This window comes from Cyprinodon tularosa, unplaced genomic scaffold (assembly GCF_016077235.1).
Source record: "Cyprinodon tularosa strain WSP-4 unplaced genomic scaffold, ASM1607723v1 ctg593, whole genome shotgun sequence".
Taxonomy (NCBI): domain Eukaryota; kingdom Metazoa; phylum Chordata; class Actinopteri; order Cyprinodontiformes; family Cyprinodontidae; genus Cyprinodon; species Cyprinodon tularosa.
In genome coordinates this window covers 416,721-434,363 of record NW_024039333.1, presented here as the reverse complement: position 1 = coordinate 434,363, position 17,643 = coordinate 416,721, and the positions used below count along the sequence as shown (strand labels likewise).

The following is a 17,643-nucleotide window of genomic DNA, read 5'->3' as shown; positions in this document are numbered from 1 at the left end:
GACCAAAGCAGCACAGCTGTAGACAGGAGAGGCCCTCTGGGGGGAAAAAAAGAAGAAATGAAGAGAATCCAGCACTGAGGACCTGCAGATGAGGAGTATATATGGGAGACACAACAAAGAGTGTATTAATCAGTTAATTGGGAGCAGGTGTGAACAGAAGCAGCTAGAAAGGAGCTAAGGGGGAAAGGAAAGGGGCACTAGGGGGCAATAATGAGTAACCAGGGAAAACAGGGTTTAACTGTAATAAGAAAATAACTTAAAAAAAAAGTTTAAAGGGGAATAAAACTAATGACTACAAAACAAGGAATGACCAAGGGAGAAACTATAGGATAAGAGAAAGGACTGGATATAACTGAAGCAATGGAAATAATAACCTTAGAATAAGAAAATGAATAACTAAGTAAAACTAGACCAAGGAATAAATAATAGCAAAAATGCTGAAAAGAGATAAAAAGGAACACTAAAACTAAGAATAAAAAAAAAAAATGATATAGATCTTGACAATACAGAATAACATAAAATAAAGCATAACTGAGAATTCAAAATGAAACCTTACACAGGACCAAAAAATTCAGAATGGAAGATCATAATACATCAGAGACTGAATTTGAATCAATCCGACTGAATTCATGCAACAGTTGGAAAACCACTTCCCTACGACTTTAAAGTAAACAAGTTAACACTGTAATCTCAGCATACAACACCAACACTGGAATTGTAAAACATTTGATAACCCTTTGAAAGAAGCCAAACATGGCTGAACATCTTAAGTTTTGGGGCTTAGCTGCCAGTTGTACCAGGTGTAATGTAAATTGGTAGAAATGATGCTATGCGTAGCATTTCTCTTCAGTAATAATAAAAGTAAGGAGAGATGCACATCTCTAAACTGATGATTAACATCCAACCAGGACTGAAAGAGATCATTTAGACAAAGGGAGATTCATACGTCAGAAAAGAAAATTCACATTTGAGAGATTAATCCTAATCAGAATCTGTGGCAAAGCTAGAAAAATTGATGTTGACATGAGTTTTCTTTCCAATATGACAAAGTTGGAGCTAATATCTGAGACAGGAACTTTAGTCACAGACGTGGCTGTTCTATAAGTGGAGAGGCCCTCTCATCATCCATATTTTACTGAAGAGGAGATTGCAAAGTTCTGCCTGACTTCTCTCTTTTGTTCATTCTCGTTCATCCTGCAACGAGCGGAGGAGAAACGAACTCTCATCAGGTCCTGAAAGGAGCCTTTGTCTGCCTCCGAACACCTGGACAGGGTTATCTTAATGCTTCCCTCCCTTTCCTTCTCCCACACTCCCCGGTTTGTCCATCTTTTTCAGTCTGAGCTGCCTCCTCAGAGCATACCTCTAAACTTTACGCATAATCATGACTGTTAGCACTTAGATATTAAGGTCTGCAAACTCTGTTTTCCACAGGACTGAATGAAGAAATCAGGAGCAACTAATTAGAATGAATTTCACTTCATTTTTATTCCTGTTATTTTTTCAACATACGGTTTAAATAAAAAGATAATACAGTTAATCTGCTTTGCTTTTCTGCTCCTTTATGCATTTTCTTTTAAATTGTAAACATTTTTTTTACATTTCTTTGAAATATCTTTAAAAAAAATGAAAAATATTTTAAAAAGGTTCAATTTGTTTATTGTGGTCTAAATATATTTTTCAACAACCAGGACTTCTTCACATAAAAATACTTAAAAAGCTAATAGGTTCCAGGTCTACAGAATAAAAACAATAGCCTTATACTGTTTATATCCTGTCACAAAGTATTGGTGCCATAACACATTTCTTATTTCAATAACAAGAATAAAGTCATAATATCACCAGAATAACAAAATAAGAGCAAAGTTGTAATATTGAGTGAAAACAGTTGTTTTAATGAGAAGAATAGGTTGGCTGAGCCAGATGAACAGACAGGAACCAGAACAAGATGAATCTCAATCGACACTAAACCAACAGGAAAATGAACGAGGAAAACATCCATATTTTCGAAATAAAAACTGAAAACACATGCTGATATTAAAGGCTGCTAGTACTACTGTTATTTAAAGCTACAGTGTGTTACAATTCACAACTTGGCACTTTGCAGAGACAGTTCAACCAGATCATTCAGTCAAACTGAATCAAAGTTTTCTATCTAAGGAAAACCAGTTGATTGCATCGACTCATTGACTCTTCAGCAATCACTCCTATATACAGTCCTACACAGTCTAATTGAATGTTATTTATAAAATGATCTACATAAACTAGATTTGTGTCGACAGGCAACCAGACAATCATTATGAAGATGAATTTTTCTCTGAGAAGGCATCATTCTCCTGCGTTTGGTCCTTGCTTGTGTTGATCAGAGGGGCACGAAACATTTGGACAACAGAAGGAAGATGAGACGGCGTTCCTGAGCTCATGCAGGAGCAGCAGGAAATAGGTGTGCGCTGCAAAAACGATCTAAAAATGAGCAAAAATGTCTTAAATTAAATTAATTTACCATTAATTTGAGGAGGTAAATAAGATAATTTGCCAATTGAAATTGTATTTTTAGTCTTAAAATGAGATATTTAGATATGCACTTCAAATAAGACAATGCAATTGTGTTTTCTTATTTAAATGTAAATTGTCTTGTTCCATTGGCCAAGTCTCAATTACCTTCTAAATTCAAGAAAAAAAATGACTTATTTAGATTTCTATTTTTTGCAGTGTGAGCACTGTGGATGCAAGAGAATCAGAAATGGGAAGAGGCGGCCAGCAGTGCCCCCCCTCTGGACCTGAGGAACCAGAATCTCAGGAAGAGAGCTGAGGAACACAGCAGTAGATTGGAGAAGCCAGCTGGGCAAAAGAAGCACTGAAGGCCCAGACTGGAAAAAATCTAAATCTAGAAAATGTTTCTTAAAATAAGTGCATTTTTTCTTGAATTAGGGAGGAAAAAGAGGGACTTTGCCAATGGAACAAGACAATTTACATTTAGAATAAGAAAAAAACTATTGCCTTGTCTTATTTCAAGTGCATATTATTTAATTATCTTATTTTAAGGGTAAAAATACTCATTCCATTGGTAGATTACACTTAATTTAAGAAATGCTGACTTATTTCTAGATCGTATTTGCAGTGCAGAAGAGGCTATGGTTGGCAGGACGGAGTGGTCATCCTTCTACAGGTTCTTTGCGTCAAATTTGAAGTGTGTAAAAGAGTGTTTTTATCTCAAATAACCAATGGTAAAGAATTAAGTTCACATCTCTGCAGTTTTAACAGAAAAACTGTTCTGATTTTTTATTTATCAAAACAAAGTTTACAAATTGAAACCCAGTCAAAATCAGTCCAGAACAGCACAATGAGGTGTTTTAATTTCTTAAAAATCTTATTACTAGCATAACTTGTCCCTCTCATACTACAATGCAACAAACGTTGACCTCTTTTTAAACACTTTTACACTTTAACCAAACTGCCAACATTATTTTAATTAAATCATCTTACTGCCAAAATTCCCAATGTCTCTTTTTATTTACATGATGATATAAACCGAATAAATTAACTAACAGAACCTTTTATTTTATCCTAATCTTAACATTCAATAGGTTTACTCCTGAAATAAAAAAGGCACTTTATGGAGATTATTAATAAATCATTATCTGACTGATTTCCATTCCTCCTATTCAAAAAAAAAAAAAAAGAAAATCAGTTACAAGTAAAGAAACAACAAAAAACACCATAGAATCTATAAGGTTATTCTGATTTTTAAAATATAAATGTTTCAGTTGCCCCTCATGCTCTCACACTAACCGCTTCTCCATCTTTTTGCTGCTTTGTTTTATAACTTCAGACTGTTTGTTTCCATCCTTACGGAGCTGCTGAAGTGAAAAACGTGCTTGAAAATCCTTGTTGTTCTAATTAGTTCCTGACAAAAGGAGAGAAACAGGAGCGACGAGGAGAAAAAAATGGGGCAACTGTGCGTCAGTCTTTGCAAGCATTTCTGAATCCTGTTGGGTTCCTGCAGAGCAGGTACAGAAAAAACAAAAAAAACCCAGAGTTTTTGAGAAACACAATGAGAAATAAAAATGACATCATCTGGTAAATTAAATGTAATTTATAAATATTCTAAAATTAGGAATTATGTTATGAGTATAATTATACCTTATGTTCTACATAATATAGATCATTTTATCCTGTGAAAAGGTACTGAATGACTTACAAGCAGTCTTACCTTTTAGCGCTTTTATGCTTTATGGGTTGTTTAGCAGCAACGTGGAGAACAGAAACTAGTGTGTTATTATCAGAATGGAAGAATGTATGGTTACATTTTCAAAGAAATTCAAATACGGTTGTAGAAGCAAGGACTCATTTTTTGTCGTGTCTCTAAGGGTAGGGTGGATGTGTTAGAGGTATGTGTGGGCCTGTGTGGGTGGAGCTGGAAGTGGGTGGGTGTCTGGAGCTGAATGATTGTTTAATGAATGTGCTGGCTAAGGCAGGGTGCCAATATTTCTGATGACCGCAAGTTTAAAGTTCCATAAGTTTCCAAGTCTATTTATTGTACAATGCTTCACAGAAAAAGGGTACAATAATCATCCCTAACTGCAGTATAGTCACTTACAACGGTTATATTTGTATGTTCTCAGTTTAAAACGTCCAGAAGTTTTCGTGCCTTCATGAAACCACCAAAACATGTTAGATATAAAGAAGGTTGCTTTTACCAGCAATCTTTGGGGTTTTTGTTGCTCCATGCTGCAGCTGGCAGACTTTCCCTGGAGGTAAATAAAACAAACCGTGAGTTTTAGAAAAGAATAAAATAGAATATTAGATGAATTTTGTCATAATATTTAGTCTACAAGAATAAAATCCTAAACTTACAAGTTTAATGTACTAATACTACTAGAGTAAAATCATGTCATTACGAGTTTAAAATAGTAACATGATGAGAATAATAATAATGCCATATTACAGGATTAAAGAAATAGCCCGCTTTAATGTAAACTTTAGAAATAGAGCTCAAGCTTCCCACTGAGTGCAGTTTGGGTGAACTTGGTTTATAACCCTTTCAAAGTTTTCGTATTATTAAAACAACCTTCTTTGTCTCATAATACTATAACTTTATTCGTCAAGTTAATAAAGTCTTATTATAGCCCTAAATAATGACTCTGAAAGAGTGACTTCTTTTAACATTTAACAGGTGGAAATGTAAACAGTTCCTAATATTTTCACCAACACTCACTGTTGGAATGACTCAGACAGGGTTAATAGACTCTGACAATTCGACATGCTGAATGTTACTGTCTAGATCAATTTATATCACTTTACTGACGATGGCTGAAGCAGCTTGGCTTCAGATCAATTCAATTCAGTTTATTTCTATGGCGCTAATTTACAACACGTCATCTCAAGGCACTTAACAGTTCACCAAATCATCCAGTCAGATTGATTCAAAGTTTTCAATCTAAGAAAAACCAGTTGATTGCATCGACTCATTGACTCAAAGGCAATCCCACACACTAGGCATGCTTTTAGCGACAGTGGAGAGGAAAAACTCCCTTATAACAGGAAGAAACCTCCAGCAGAACCAGGCTCAGTGTGAGCGGCCATCTGCTGAGGCCGACTGGGGTTCAAGGAGACAGAAGCAGAGATACAAAAAGCAACTGTAAAAGGCGGCCCCGTCCAGGAAACACACAGCCAGGCAGACGAGCTCCAAGGCAGCTCCCATGTCAGAGGATGAAGAGAGCACATCCAGCCAGTCACAGTCAGAGAAACATGACCACACTGGAAAACAGGCAGATCTCCAACATCTATAAACAAAGCTGTTGATGGCAGCAGCACAGCTGATATTTCTCTCCAGGATGGAGTCACAGCCAAACAGGAAGAGACCAGATTAAGCTACTATGAGAAAAAGCAGAGAGAGCAGAACGTTAGAGATTGAACTAATAAATACTGCAGAGTGAGAGAATAGAAATAGAATCAAGCAGAATAATGAAATAGGGGTCCCTATGTCCTCCAGAAGTCGAAGCCTATAGCAGCAGATCAGACAGTCTGAGCAAACATTTTACAGCCTGATGGTGCATTCTCTCATTACTGTCTCATACGAGCAAGAACCAGTCAGAGACTCATTCATTACTTCAGCTTTATTGACATGAAGACATTTTCAGTTCTCTCAAACTGAAAACAAAAAACAGATTTCTGAGAGAGTGCAATTACATGAGCAGAATGTAAGTTATGAATAATCGAAGAGCCCAGATCTTCCCCAGAGTTTACAGGACAGATTTCTTCATGAATTGGCAAGGGGCGGAGCTGAGCTCCCAGGGGAGGGGAAGGGGGGACACTTTAAAGGCAGTGAGTTGGAGAATCTGCAGAGAGACTCATACCTGCTCCAGACTGGGACCTAAGCATGGCACAGGAGGGGGGGACAGGCAACGGAGTGGCAGACAAGATCCCAGCTTCAGATCTACCTCAGCCTGTCAAAGTTCAGCAGGTCAGACACACCAAGGTAATGCTGCTCCACACACACTGACTGCACTGCAAAACTATCTAGAAATAAGTCAACATTTCTTCAATTAGGTATTTTACCCTTAATTTGAGTAGGTAAATAAGATGATTTGCTAAAGGAACAAGTATTTTTACTCCTAAAATAACATAATTAGATAATAAGCTCTTGAAATTAGACAATGCAATCATATTTTTTCTTATTTTAAATGTAAATGATCTTGTTCCATTGGCAAAGTGTCTCACTTACCTCCTCAATTCAAGAACGTAACCACTTATTTTAAGAAAAAATGGCTTATTTAGACTTCGACTTTTTCAACTGTGGGATTCAGTGTCTTCAGGCCACTTTTTATAAAACTTAAGCTAAAAAGGAACATGTGGCTTCACTCTGCACAGATTTTCATCAACAACGAGTGGCACACGTCGATCAGTGGGAGGACGTTCCCCACTCTGAACCCAGCAACTGGGGACACCATCTGTCAGGTCCAAGAAGGAGACAAAGTAAGAACTCTGGAGATTCACCAAAGTAATAGATTTAATCAGCTTAGAAATTGTTGCTGACAGGATGGATATATATATATATATATATATATATATATATATATATATATATATATATATATATATATATATATATATATATATATATATATATATATATATAAATCAGATTTAAAGGAGCCTCAAACTAATCTGTCCAGTTTTCATTAAAGGATTTTGATGGAACCTCCTTCCATCAGCCTAATCTGCAGATCACATTCTCTATCAGTTTCAAATGGGGACCATGGGTGGTCTGTGTTAAATGGTGTCTTGATTAAAACATGACCTAAAACCCAAATTTCTAAGTGGTTTAAAAGTCTGTGGTAAGTGGTTTTTTAATCCTTTGTCTTTGAATGCAGCTGTCACCGATGTTCCCTCCAAACTGTGCACTTGCATAACCTCAGAAAACAAGAAAGTCTATAGAGCGCCCAAAATAAAATCCAACATAAACTGTAAATCAATTAGACAAATTCCATTTTTTTTTTTCTGAATCCGGGTATCCTTGCTTTTTAAACTTAATATCAACAAGGAAAATACAACAAAAAAGGTGTTTTTTTTCCAGAATTTTGTTACATAAATTAGATGAATGCAGAACATTTATTTTCAGGCGCCCCAAACACAATTTTAAAAAATCAGTAGGAAATACATTTATCTTTTTTTTTCTTTTCATTTGGGCTATTATAGCATCACTTCTTTATGATCACAAAGTACCAGAGGCTGCTGGACGTAAGAAAGTTTTATTGTATCAATCAGCTGTTTACTACGGAATCCAAGAGCGGTCATACAAAAATTTTTTCCCCTTTGCCTTCTCAAGATAATGACATAACTATCTTATTATCACGGTTAAACAATAAATTGATTTCTCGAGATAACGAGATAATTAACCTGTATGAGTGATGAAGGAGGCTGGCATTTTCCGTTTGCTTTTTCTTTTCACTCATGAGGTGGTGGTGGATGATTGGATTGCATGGAATACAGTAGAAACAGATCTTTCAATGAAAATCTGTAATCTGGCCTCATTTTGGGGGTTAATGCATCTTATACCTGTTACAGGTGTAACACAGGGGCTCTTCAGAAAACACCCGGTGCGAAGTTGTCAGAGGCATTGGTCTAATTGCTTATGAATCAGAAGTGGAAGCAAATCATCCAACCAACAACGTCTCGTTAACTAAAAGTTAAACACAGGATTATTTATAGAATTACACATAGGCTGCCATGATTTATTCTTCTAAATTCTCTCCTGCTGTTGATGTGTTGAAGGATGTAATCAGTTTTATCACACATCAATCGTTTCATTATCGTGAGAAAACGGCTTTCATTATCTTTAGATAATCAGAAAATTAACTAGTTTTCTAAAGAAAATCACTGTGAAAAAGTATCGGAGGGACACGACCGCTCTCAGCTTCCGTAGTTTATTTTCAAAACCCGGTTTAAAGTCTGAACTATGAAGCACTTGAATGTTCTTTGTCTTTCTTAATTGGAGTGGTCATTAAACTTTCTGCAAAATGAGAAAAAAACAGCAAACATTTTATGTAAGTTAAATTAGATCTTTTATTTGAATCATTTTGATACATTAGGGATTTCTGTATAATCTTTTCTGTTTAAACTTTTGCTGTTAGCTACATGTGTCTTATTGTGTAAGTCCTGGTTTTGAAGAACAAAAATATCTCACTGAAGATGCAAAAGTCTCAAGAACCAATGTGTCAAATATGATACACATGGCTTTAAAGGGTTAAAATATCACAATCAGTGTAATACTTGTATAAACTTAATCTATATATGGTTAATAAAACTTTGTTGTCCTTAAAATAAAGGCTAAGCAAATGTCCCTTTTCAGCGCATCAAAGAGCTGCCGGTGCAGAAATAAATAATAGCAGAATATGAAGCCCAAATTATTTATCAGTCTAGGAAAACTCTCACCTGTTTGCAATAATCCTGCTGTCCAACATGCACAAAGTTGAACATGCATCTGTTCACAGCACCCTTGGATGTGGAAGCAAAAGCTGAATCACAGCTGGTGGACATCTGTGCTTAATTTCAAGCATCCAACGCTGATTGTAAAAGATTTATTTAAAGTAATTATATCTAAATAGCATCCAGAAAGAACTTAAAATGGCATATTTGAAGAACTATTTGAGAATTGAGAAGGACAGATGTAAAAATAGATCAAATGTTAAGTCAGATTTGTTCATATTCTAATGACATATATTAATATTTCTTATTTATGGATATTCATCATGAAGTTCTACAACTATTGTATCATTTACGTTAGTTGGAAAAATAAATAACTGTAATTAAAACATTTAGAGACAAATAATTACAGGAATTTATATTGCATCACATGCTTCAGCGCAAATTTCAATGTGCAAAATGTTAATGTTTTAATGTGAACAAAAAGTAATGTCTGAAAGGTGTAACGTCTCAATTCCTCAAGAGCAGAACCCTCACCCCAAAGCTATCCTTTCACATAGAACACATACACATCTCATTAACAAAGTTTTTTTTTTTTAAGTGGGCTAAATCATATATATTAAAAGTAAACTGATGGCAATTTCTTCTGCAATATCTTATTATTTTAATAAACAACGTAACTTTCTATGATCCTGGGTTTATAACAGATATAATATTGGTGTCTGGCCTCAGTGTGCACGTCTGATGTTGCTCACAGTGGGCATCACTGTTCTGAGCCGGCTTGTGTGTATGCTCACTATTACTGTACATTTTTAACTAAATAAAATTTCCTGCATTTTAAGTTAAACAAAGTTTGCACATTGCAAAAACAATCTAGAAATTAGCAAAAATATCTTAAATTAAATGTGTCTACCATTAATTTTAGAAGGCAAATAAGATAATTAGACAATTGAATGGGTATTTTTATTCTTAGAATAAGATAATTAGATAATATGCACTTGAAATAAGACAATGCAATTGTGTTTTCCTCTTTCAAATGTAAATTGTCTTGTTCCATTGGCAAAGTGTCTCACTTGCCTCCTAAAAAAAAAAAATGTACTTATTGCAAGAAAAAAATTACGTATTTATATTAACAAGTTTTTGCAGTGCATTGTTCACAGATCTAAACTGTCTTAAATTATTGAGTTTAAACAATATTCCTAGTGAGAGGTTGTGAGGATTCAGGTTTTCGGGAACAATCATAGACGAGAAACTGAAATGGAATCTAACATATCATGTAAAAAAAAGATTTGTAAAAAATATTGATGTTTTTCTTTAGCAAAGCCAAATATATTTTAAATAGATTAAGCAATGTGGGAAAAAAAATAAACATTTTTCTTTGGTTTTGCCATATTTAATGTTCTGTTTGGAGCTGTGGGTTAACATGCTGCTAATTTAATGCCTTTATTTAGCAACTTTTAACTTGATTTTTTCCCCCTTGGAATATAAATGAAAATACAGATTATTTTATTTGCAGTTTTGAAACCAACAAATAAACAAGTAAAATGTGAACAAAAAAAGGCTATAAGAATAATTCACAGTGCTGGTTCCAAAAGAGCATTACTGCTTTGGATGTCAGGACAACTAAAACTAAAGCATGGATTGTTTTACAACATTAGTTCTGCACAGAGATTAACATGACCTGTTACCGCCGGAGGGAAGTTTCATTAAACTTGCTATGAAGAGTCAGACTTTGATGCCAAGTTCTGTCATGTCAAGTCACAATATCTGGGTTTCAACACAAGGACGCCTTGTTAGCTAATGTGTTGTCGCACACATCATCAGACCATGCGTTTGATCACAGATATTACTGAGAGATCAGGGCAAAACATGACTTAGCACCATATTTCATTAATAAATAAAGGAAATACTACAACCGTTAAAAAAAAAAAACTGGGAAATTACTATTTCATCACTGATTATTTCCAGAAATATATTTCCGAATTAAATGTGATATTTAAATAGTGTTGATTATAAGAAATAAGTGTTAGTTTTTGGTAATGCTTTCTTTTACAGTAGATCACTAATCATGCAATAACAGGGTAATAACATAGCAAGCTTCCCTATATTACTAGGTAACAAGAAAAAAAAACTTTATGGAGATTTGGTAAGTGCTGTGCTTCAAATTTTAGGCAGACAAAGAAAAGTCTGACTTCTTAGATTTCAAACCCTTATAACCGATTAACTCATTCATTTCACAGACAACAATAAATTAATGTTATTATTTAGTAAAATGCAGTTTATTAGTTGGGATATAACAGAAAATAAAACCTAGAAGACAGCAAGACAATCTTCTCAACTAAACTCTTATTTATATGCAACTTGACTTCAGTTTTATAGTGTTTTAGTTACTTGATCATTATTTAAAATTTACTTTGTAAACCGTTAGTTTAGGTAGGTGGTGGACAATAATAGAAACTGTTATGTGGTAACCTGATGTTAGTTACAGTACCCACCAAAAGTCTCCATCGTTACATAGTAACATACAATTGTAATAATCACATGCAGGTAATTACCAAATAAAGTTTTACTTGTTACTAAGTAATATAGTATAACTTGCTATGTTATTACCCTGTTATTACTGATGCAATGTAAAAGAAAGCCTTACCTAGTTTTTTTTTTTTATGAAAATGTAAATTACTTTAGTACAAATTTAAAGAAATACTTCTGTCCAAGTTTACTTTTACTTCAGTCTGGAGATGTAAGTTTTAATCTCAGGTGACCAGATTTGGGTTTCTGAAAAGGAGGACACTTTTTTTTTTTTTGTGGTGGGGTGGATGGGGGTCTGGGCTCCGGGCACTCGACAGGGGCAAGGAGCCAGCCGGGGACAGAGCGAATGAACCCGACCCAGTGACCATATGCTTCCCCCCGCCTGCCTTACTGGGCACGGGGCCACCGGTGTCCAGGCTACCATCACCACAGGGGTGTTACTTTGTGATGAAAATTGGTGGGGACACTTGGGTGGTGGCTCAAACATATATTTAGTGAATGCTTTCCTATTTATGAGAACACAAGAACACAACACACTGATATTTATATTTATAGAGTTAAGAGAGATGCCTTTTAGTGCATTACAAATATAGGATCCAAAAACATCAATGCATGAAAAAAAAAAATTTAATAAGAGCCGATCCCAATACCAAAATTGACATATCATACACCCCTAGAAGTACAGTTTCAATTCCATCCAGAAAAAAAATGGATATGCTGCATTTTGAATATAGCATAGCATATTTCTTTCTTGTTAACTTTGTGGTAAATTTGAAGATATATTTTGTTGCATGTTTCATATCCCAGTAAATCTCTTTCAAAAGATTTATGAACCTCTTTTCTAATATAATGATGCCAGCAACAACATTTCCAGATATGTACAAGCTCTGCAGCCCTTAATTTTAACCTGTAACTGGGATTCATGGTCCTCTGAGAAGCCAATATTTTTTTTAACTAGTAAAGAAGAACAAACTCTTTTCTCAAGCTTCTTGTGTAATAATACTAACTTGTTTAAACTTACAATCTGTTGCCATTTTTTGCTGAAAAAGCTCTGTATGTCTAACGAACAGATTTTTCTGTGGCATGACCTCTAATTATTTTAACCAAGCCGTCTCCTAACTTTTACTTAAACATCGAAGTAGCTGCTGGTTAATATTCACTGAGCGCTGCTGAGTGTCTCTCCTCCAACCACCTAGCTACTCTCTAAGAAGTGTAATGCGATCGCAAATCAGATGTCTCAAAGCGACAGATCTGATGATGTAAGACCAAGAGGTGGGACACGGGAGCAGACGGAGAGAGGAAAAAAAACACTGACTCAAAACTCTCTGAACACAGAAAGCTGAACCCAACCTCTGTCACCCCCGTCCGCCTGGGTTCTCGGCCCCAGAGCTGACGGCTCGGTTCTGCTGCACTGTAGTAGACCAAAATCACAGATTATTTTGAAATTCCCATCCGGACATTTTTAGGTATGAAAAGTAGGATCTGTCCGGGAAAAAAGAGACGTCTGGTCATCCCAATTTAATCCCAAACATCTTTTAATTAAGAGTTAGTTGGATTTTAATCAGCGAGAATCCTGGACAAAAGCATAATTTAACTCTTCAGTAACACCAGCAGTGAGATACTCACCTTGTAAGAGCTGAAAACGAAGAACAAGAAGATCATCCAAAATGGCAGCTCATATTGGTCCTTATTTCAACCAGGCAACAAACAGATTGGTAAACCTGAAATCTGGGATTTCACCTTCAAATAACTAAATTCATAATAATTATTGAATATCAGCCGCAAGAACAAACAAGAAAAAAAAATTTTAAAAAGACGTTATTACATTGTAGACATGGACATGAATGATGCTGGTCCAATTGGGACCACAGCCTCCTGGGAAAAATAAATAAACAAAAGTTGCTCAAAATTAGGCAACAGCTAAAACTCAAAACATGAAGTTGTGAACATTAGTATGTGTAACACCGAGTAAATTTTAATTATGCATGTGGTTTAGCTCTCAGCTGCTTGTCCACCAGTAAAATTAAGGAATACCAATTTTAAATCACCCATAGGCTCCAGATTACAGAAGTATTAAGGAACAAATTTAACCCCACACTTCCCAAATATTGTGATAAATCTACGATTGCATCTTTGACTGCTCCCTCATTAAACATCTATGGAGAAAGGTCTGTAAAGAAATTTCTGACATATTTGGTAAGGATCTGGACCTAATCCCACTCTCTTGTATCCTTGGTTTACATCCTGCACTGAACTGAAATTCTTATATGTGGAGACTGCTAGATGTTCTTCTGTTTGGTGCCAGGTGGTGTGTTCTATTTCAGTGGATCTCTGACAAACAGTGGCGTAACGACACAACAAAAGGCCCGTAAGCAACATTATCTGGGTGTTCTCTTGGTCGCAATCTTTATCCGCTGGACTGGTAGGAGCAGCAATGTCCACCTCTCACTCTTTGCTCCCTCCCTCTTTTTTCTGTTCTTCCAGCAGCTCTTCTTTCCTTTTTCTTTTCTGGAATCTGCTTAAGTATCTCTTTTTGTTATCCATCATCGCTAACACATTGTACGTAATGGTTATGGTTTAATCTACGCTCTGGTTTTAGTCTAACGTGATGTGACGTCTTGCACGCTGCATGCACCCTAAATACGTAATATGTTCAGTCAGTTCATCATAACCCAATACCCATAATTCCAAGTCGTAGTGTTAAAAAATAAAACACTCTATACATTGTTCTTTAAAGATCTTTATTGCGGTTTGAAACATATTATATGAGTGTATTTTTAACCAACCGTCTAATGAACTATACACAGTTATTAAAATAGTAATTAAAAGTACAACTGTCTGCTTTGCTATTGGTGTCGTGTTTAAACGGCTCACCATCATGTTGAAATCTGACATATGTTGCGGTATAAATACGTTCCAGTGCGGTCAGTCATTCCAGGATCAGGAGGGTTTAAGAGGAATTTTTTCCACCATTACATCTGCGAAGAGACGTCCTAGTCTACAATTACGTAGGGGGCCCACTAGGTGTCAATGATGGGGCCCCTAAGAGGTCGTGGGCCCTTAAGCAACTGTTGTCTCTGCTTACCGATATTTACGCCATTGCTGACAAACCTCCTACACTTTCTGCACGGCTGCAGAGTGTGAGGGAACTAATTCCCTTGGAAGCACTGACCTACTGGCTTAAGGACAAACCTTTGTTATTTTTACAAAACGTGAGATCCATTCTTAGATTACATCGGACTGTACAGAAGGGACTCTATGGACTTATATGGTCTGAGATTCCTGGAGGGAACCAAACTTGAGTTGTGAATTCAACCAATTATTATAGTGACTATGAACTGATTAATTTATTTGAGCTTAAATGTTGTTGTTTTTTTGTGTTTTTTATTTTATGTTTTTCATGTCCATACTCTATATTCATCTTTGTTTGAGGATGTGGATGAAGCTGTTGGGACAATATCATCTTATAAAGAGCACATTTATAAACACGTTTAAGCCAGAATGATTTGACATTTGAATATGACTTCCCTACGACTTTAAAACTACTTTTTACCCACTGATCACAGAAAACATAGCTGCCATTGTTACAGGAAAAGAAATGATAAAGTAACTTCGCCGAACGTGCATCAGACCCACTTTTTCCACCACGCAGCCAGAGCAGCAAAGACGTGTCTGAACTAAACTTGTACAAGCATAAAAAATGAAGCAGCACGTGCGTTTTTGTTGCTTTTGCTGCGTGCGGTCTGAACGTAGCATTAGCGTCTCTTGGGTTTTGCTGTTTTTCTGGATAGGCTGGGAGAAATCTCACTATGTTGAAATTGCTCCGTGGTACAGGACTGTGCTTTTTACTTACAAACACCTTAGCTTCTGGTTGAGACACGCAAACCTTCTGAAGATCAGGTCCTGTAGAGTATTTGAGATTAATGGAATAACCAAAAAGACAATTGGTAGAATGATGAATTACTAGAATTATTGATCGGCACAGCCCTCTTTTATTCATATTTATTTATTTTATTTTATTAAAAGCATCCAGCAAATATGCTCCTACAGCTCTACAATAATCAATGATCCTAAAGACAGGCCTTAAATATTCCAGTCCAGTAAAACCTTTGGCTAAAGTTTTACTGACCATCCATAAACTCTACCGTGAAATATTGTTAAACTTGAACTATTTAAAAATCAAAGTCTGACTTATTTTTTATAGTTTGACCTTTTTTGATAATCTGGGATTAGATACACGATTCTTCCTGGACTTAACCTCTCAAAACCCGCCGTTTTAAAGCGTTTACAAATAATAGCTCAAAATGCATGAAAGTTACACCGGTAAGATGTTTACCAATATAGACATCGTTGGAAAGCTTAGATTCTCCACAATTCAACCACCTAGTTCATTTTATGGACACAGTGAGCATCAAAGCACAATTAACACAGATATAGCAGCATGTCAAAATCTAAACAAGACAAAGCAGAAAGCAAGCATGTCTTTATAAATGCTATTCTAAAAGTACCTATGATTTTTGAGAATAAAAGAAAACAACTTTGACTCTTGTTTGAACTGATGCAGCTTGTTTGCAATTTTCAATTGCAATTATATTCAGAAACTAGAAGGTGTTAGCTTTCGAATGATGTATCACACATGAAATTTGGGCTTATAGTTCCTATGTTCTTTGCTTTTCCATTTGGGTTTGCAAAATAGGTGAGGATTTTCCAAAATGAGGTTAATGTTAGGAGGTTGAACCTTCTGATAGTATGAGTGTGTAGTTTCAGGTGGGCAGCTTAACTAATTGGCTTTTCTTCATGGCCTCCGTCTGAACAGGAGGATGTGGATAAAGCGGTCGCAGCAGCCAGAGCGGCCATGCAGCACGGCTCTGCTTGGCGGAGGATGGGGCCGTCACGCCGGGGGAGGTTACTGCACAGACTGGCAGACCTGGTGGAGAGAGACCGGCTGCTGCTCGCGGTAAAATCCCAAAATGTCTGAGGCATACATAGAATAGAATAGAACAGAAAATCCCTTTATTGTCCCACAATGGGGATATTGTGGTGTTACAGCAGAGTAGTAGAATTGGTCAGACAATGTGCACCTTAGAAAAGTGTATAAAAATAACAGATAGGAAAATAAAAGAAACTGAGTATTGTGATGTAAAGTGTTTGTACAATATAATATTCTATATCTGGAGAATAAAAAAATCAATAACAGCCGTGGACATTTTTACAGTCGTGGATATGTGAAAAATAGCAGCAACACCAGAGATCTGAAAATAAAAAATTTATATAAGAGCAATATGTTATTAACTGACTGACTAACTTGATTTTATCTCATCTTAATTCAAAGTATACCTTAACAACCAACCACTACAGTCCAAAGAGGAGCCACATACATTCAAATGGCCCCATTTTGACCATTATTTTATAAATCAACCTTGTACTGGGGGCAGGGGCACCTTTATTTTATAGGAAGTGCAGGCATAGCATAGGTAGAGTAGAAGCATCTGTGAATAATCAATACTTTATGCTAAACCTGTTTATTTTTCAATTAACGATTTATTCCTCTTTATTAACTAAACCAAGATGTGTGGAGATCAATATATGACAAAATGTAAAAAACCATGGATATGTTATGAAATAAATGTTTTTACATGTTCAAGAAAAAAAAATCTTGAATATGATTTTCTCAAAAGTGGAGGAAATCTTTCTAATGGCAATTTGCAGATTTCCTGCATGTGTAGAGTTAAATAAATACTCAAAATAATTAGTTACATGACTGTATGAAGGGAATTTTGTATCATTATTGTCGGAAGCAAAAAACAGTTTGTAAACTGAAATGTTTCAACAACAAAAAAAAATTTAAATCCAGAAATTAAACTGAAAATTCGTTCCAAACAAGGCTTGAGAAAAAATTTGTTGTTTTCTCAGTATTTGCTGTTTCTCTATTGTTAAAAAAAAATTTTACATTTAAACATTTTGTTTTTCAAATAAAATGGGTTCTATTTATTATCTATCATCTATATTTTTATAGATTTCATATTTTCATTTTTTTTTCAGTTTCTCTTTTTCAGATTGTGTTTTATGAATTGCATTCTTTTCCAGTTTAATTTCACAGATAAAATTCTCTTCACCTATGGGGGTGACTTTCCTTAAACAAAATAAAAAAAATTGCTAAAAAAAAAATCTGATAAAAGAGCCGAGTTA

The 17,643-nt window shown here is 35.5% G+C and overlaps 1 protein-coding gene across 2 annotated transcripts in view; it reads left to right on the top strand.

Annotated features, from left to right (window-relative positions):
* Nucleotides 1-6,330: 6,330 nt before the first annotated feature.
* aldh1a3 (aldehyde dehydrogenase 1 family, member A3) overlaps nucleotides 6,331-17,643 on the top strand; it is a 30,215-nt gene continuing 18,902 nt past the window's right edge. For both annotated transcript variants that reach the window (XM_038306839.1, XM_038306838.1), the window contains exons 1-3: nucleotides 6,331-6,478; nucleotides 6,871-6,975; nucleotides 16,271-16,411. In XM_038306839.1, the coding sequence (XP_038162767.1) occupies nucleotides 6,380-6,478; nucleotides 6,871-6,975; nucleotides 16,271-16,411 (345 nt within the window). In that variant the 5' untranslated portion in view covers nucleotides 6,331-6,379. The remainder of the gene's footprint in view (nucleotides 6,479-6,870; nucleotides 6,976-16,270; nucleotides 16,412-17,643) is intronic.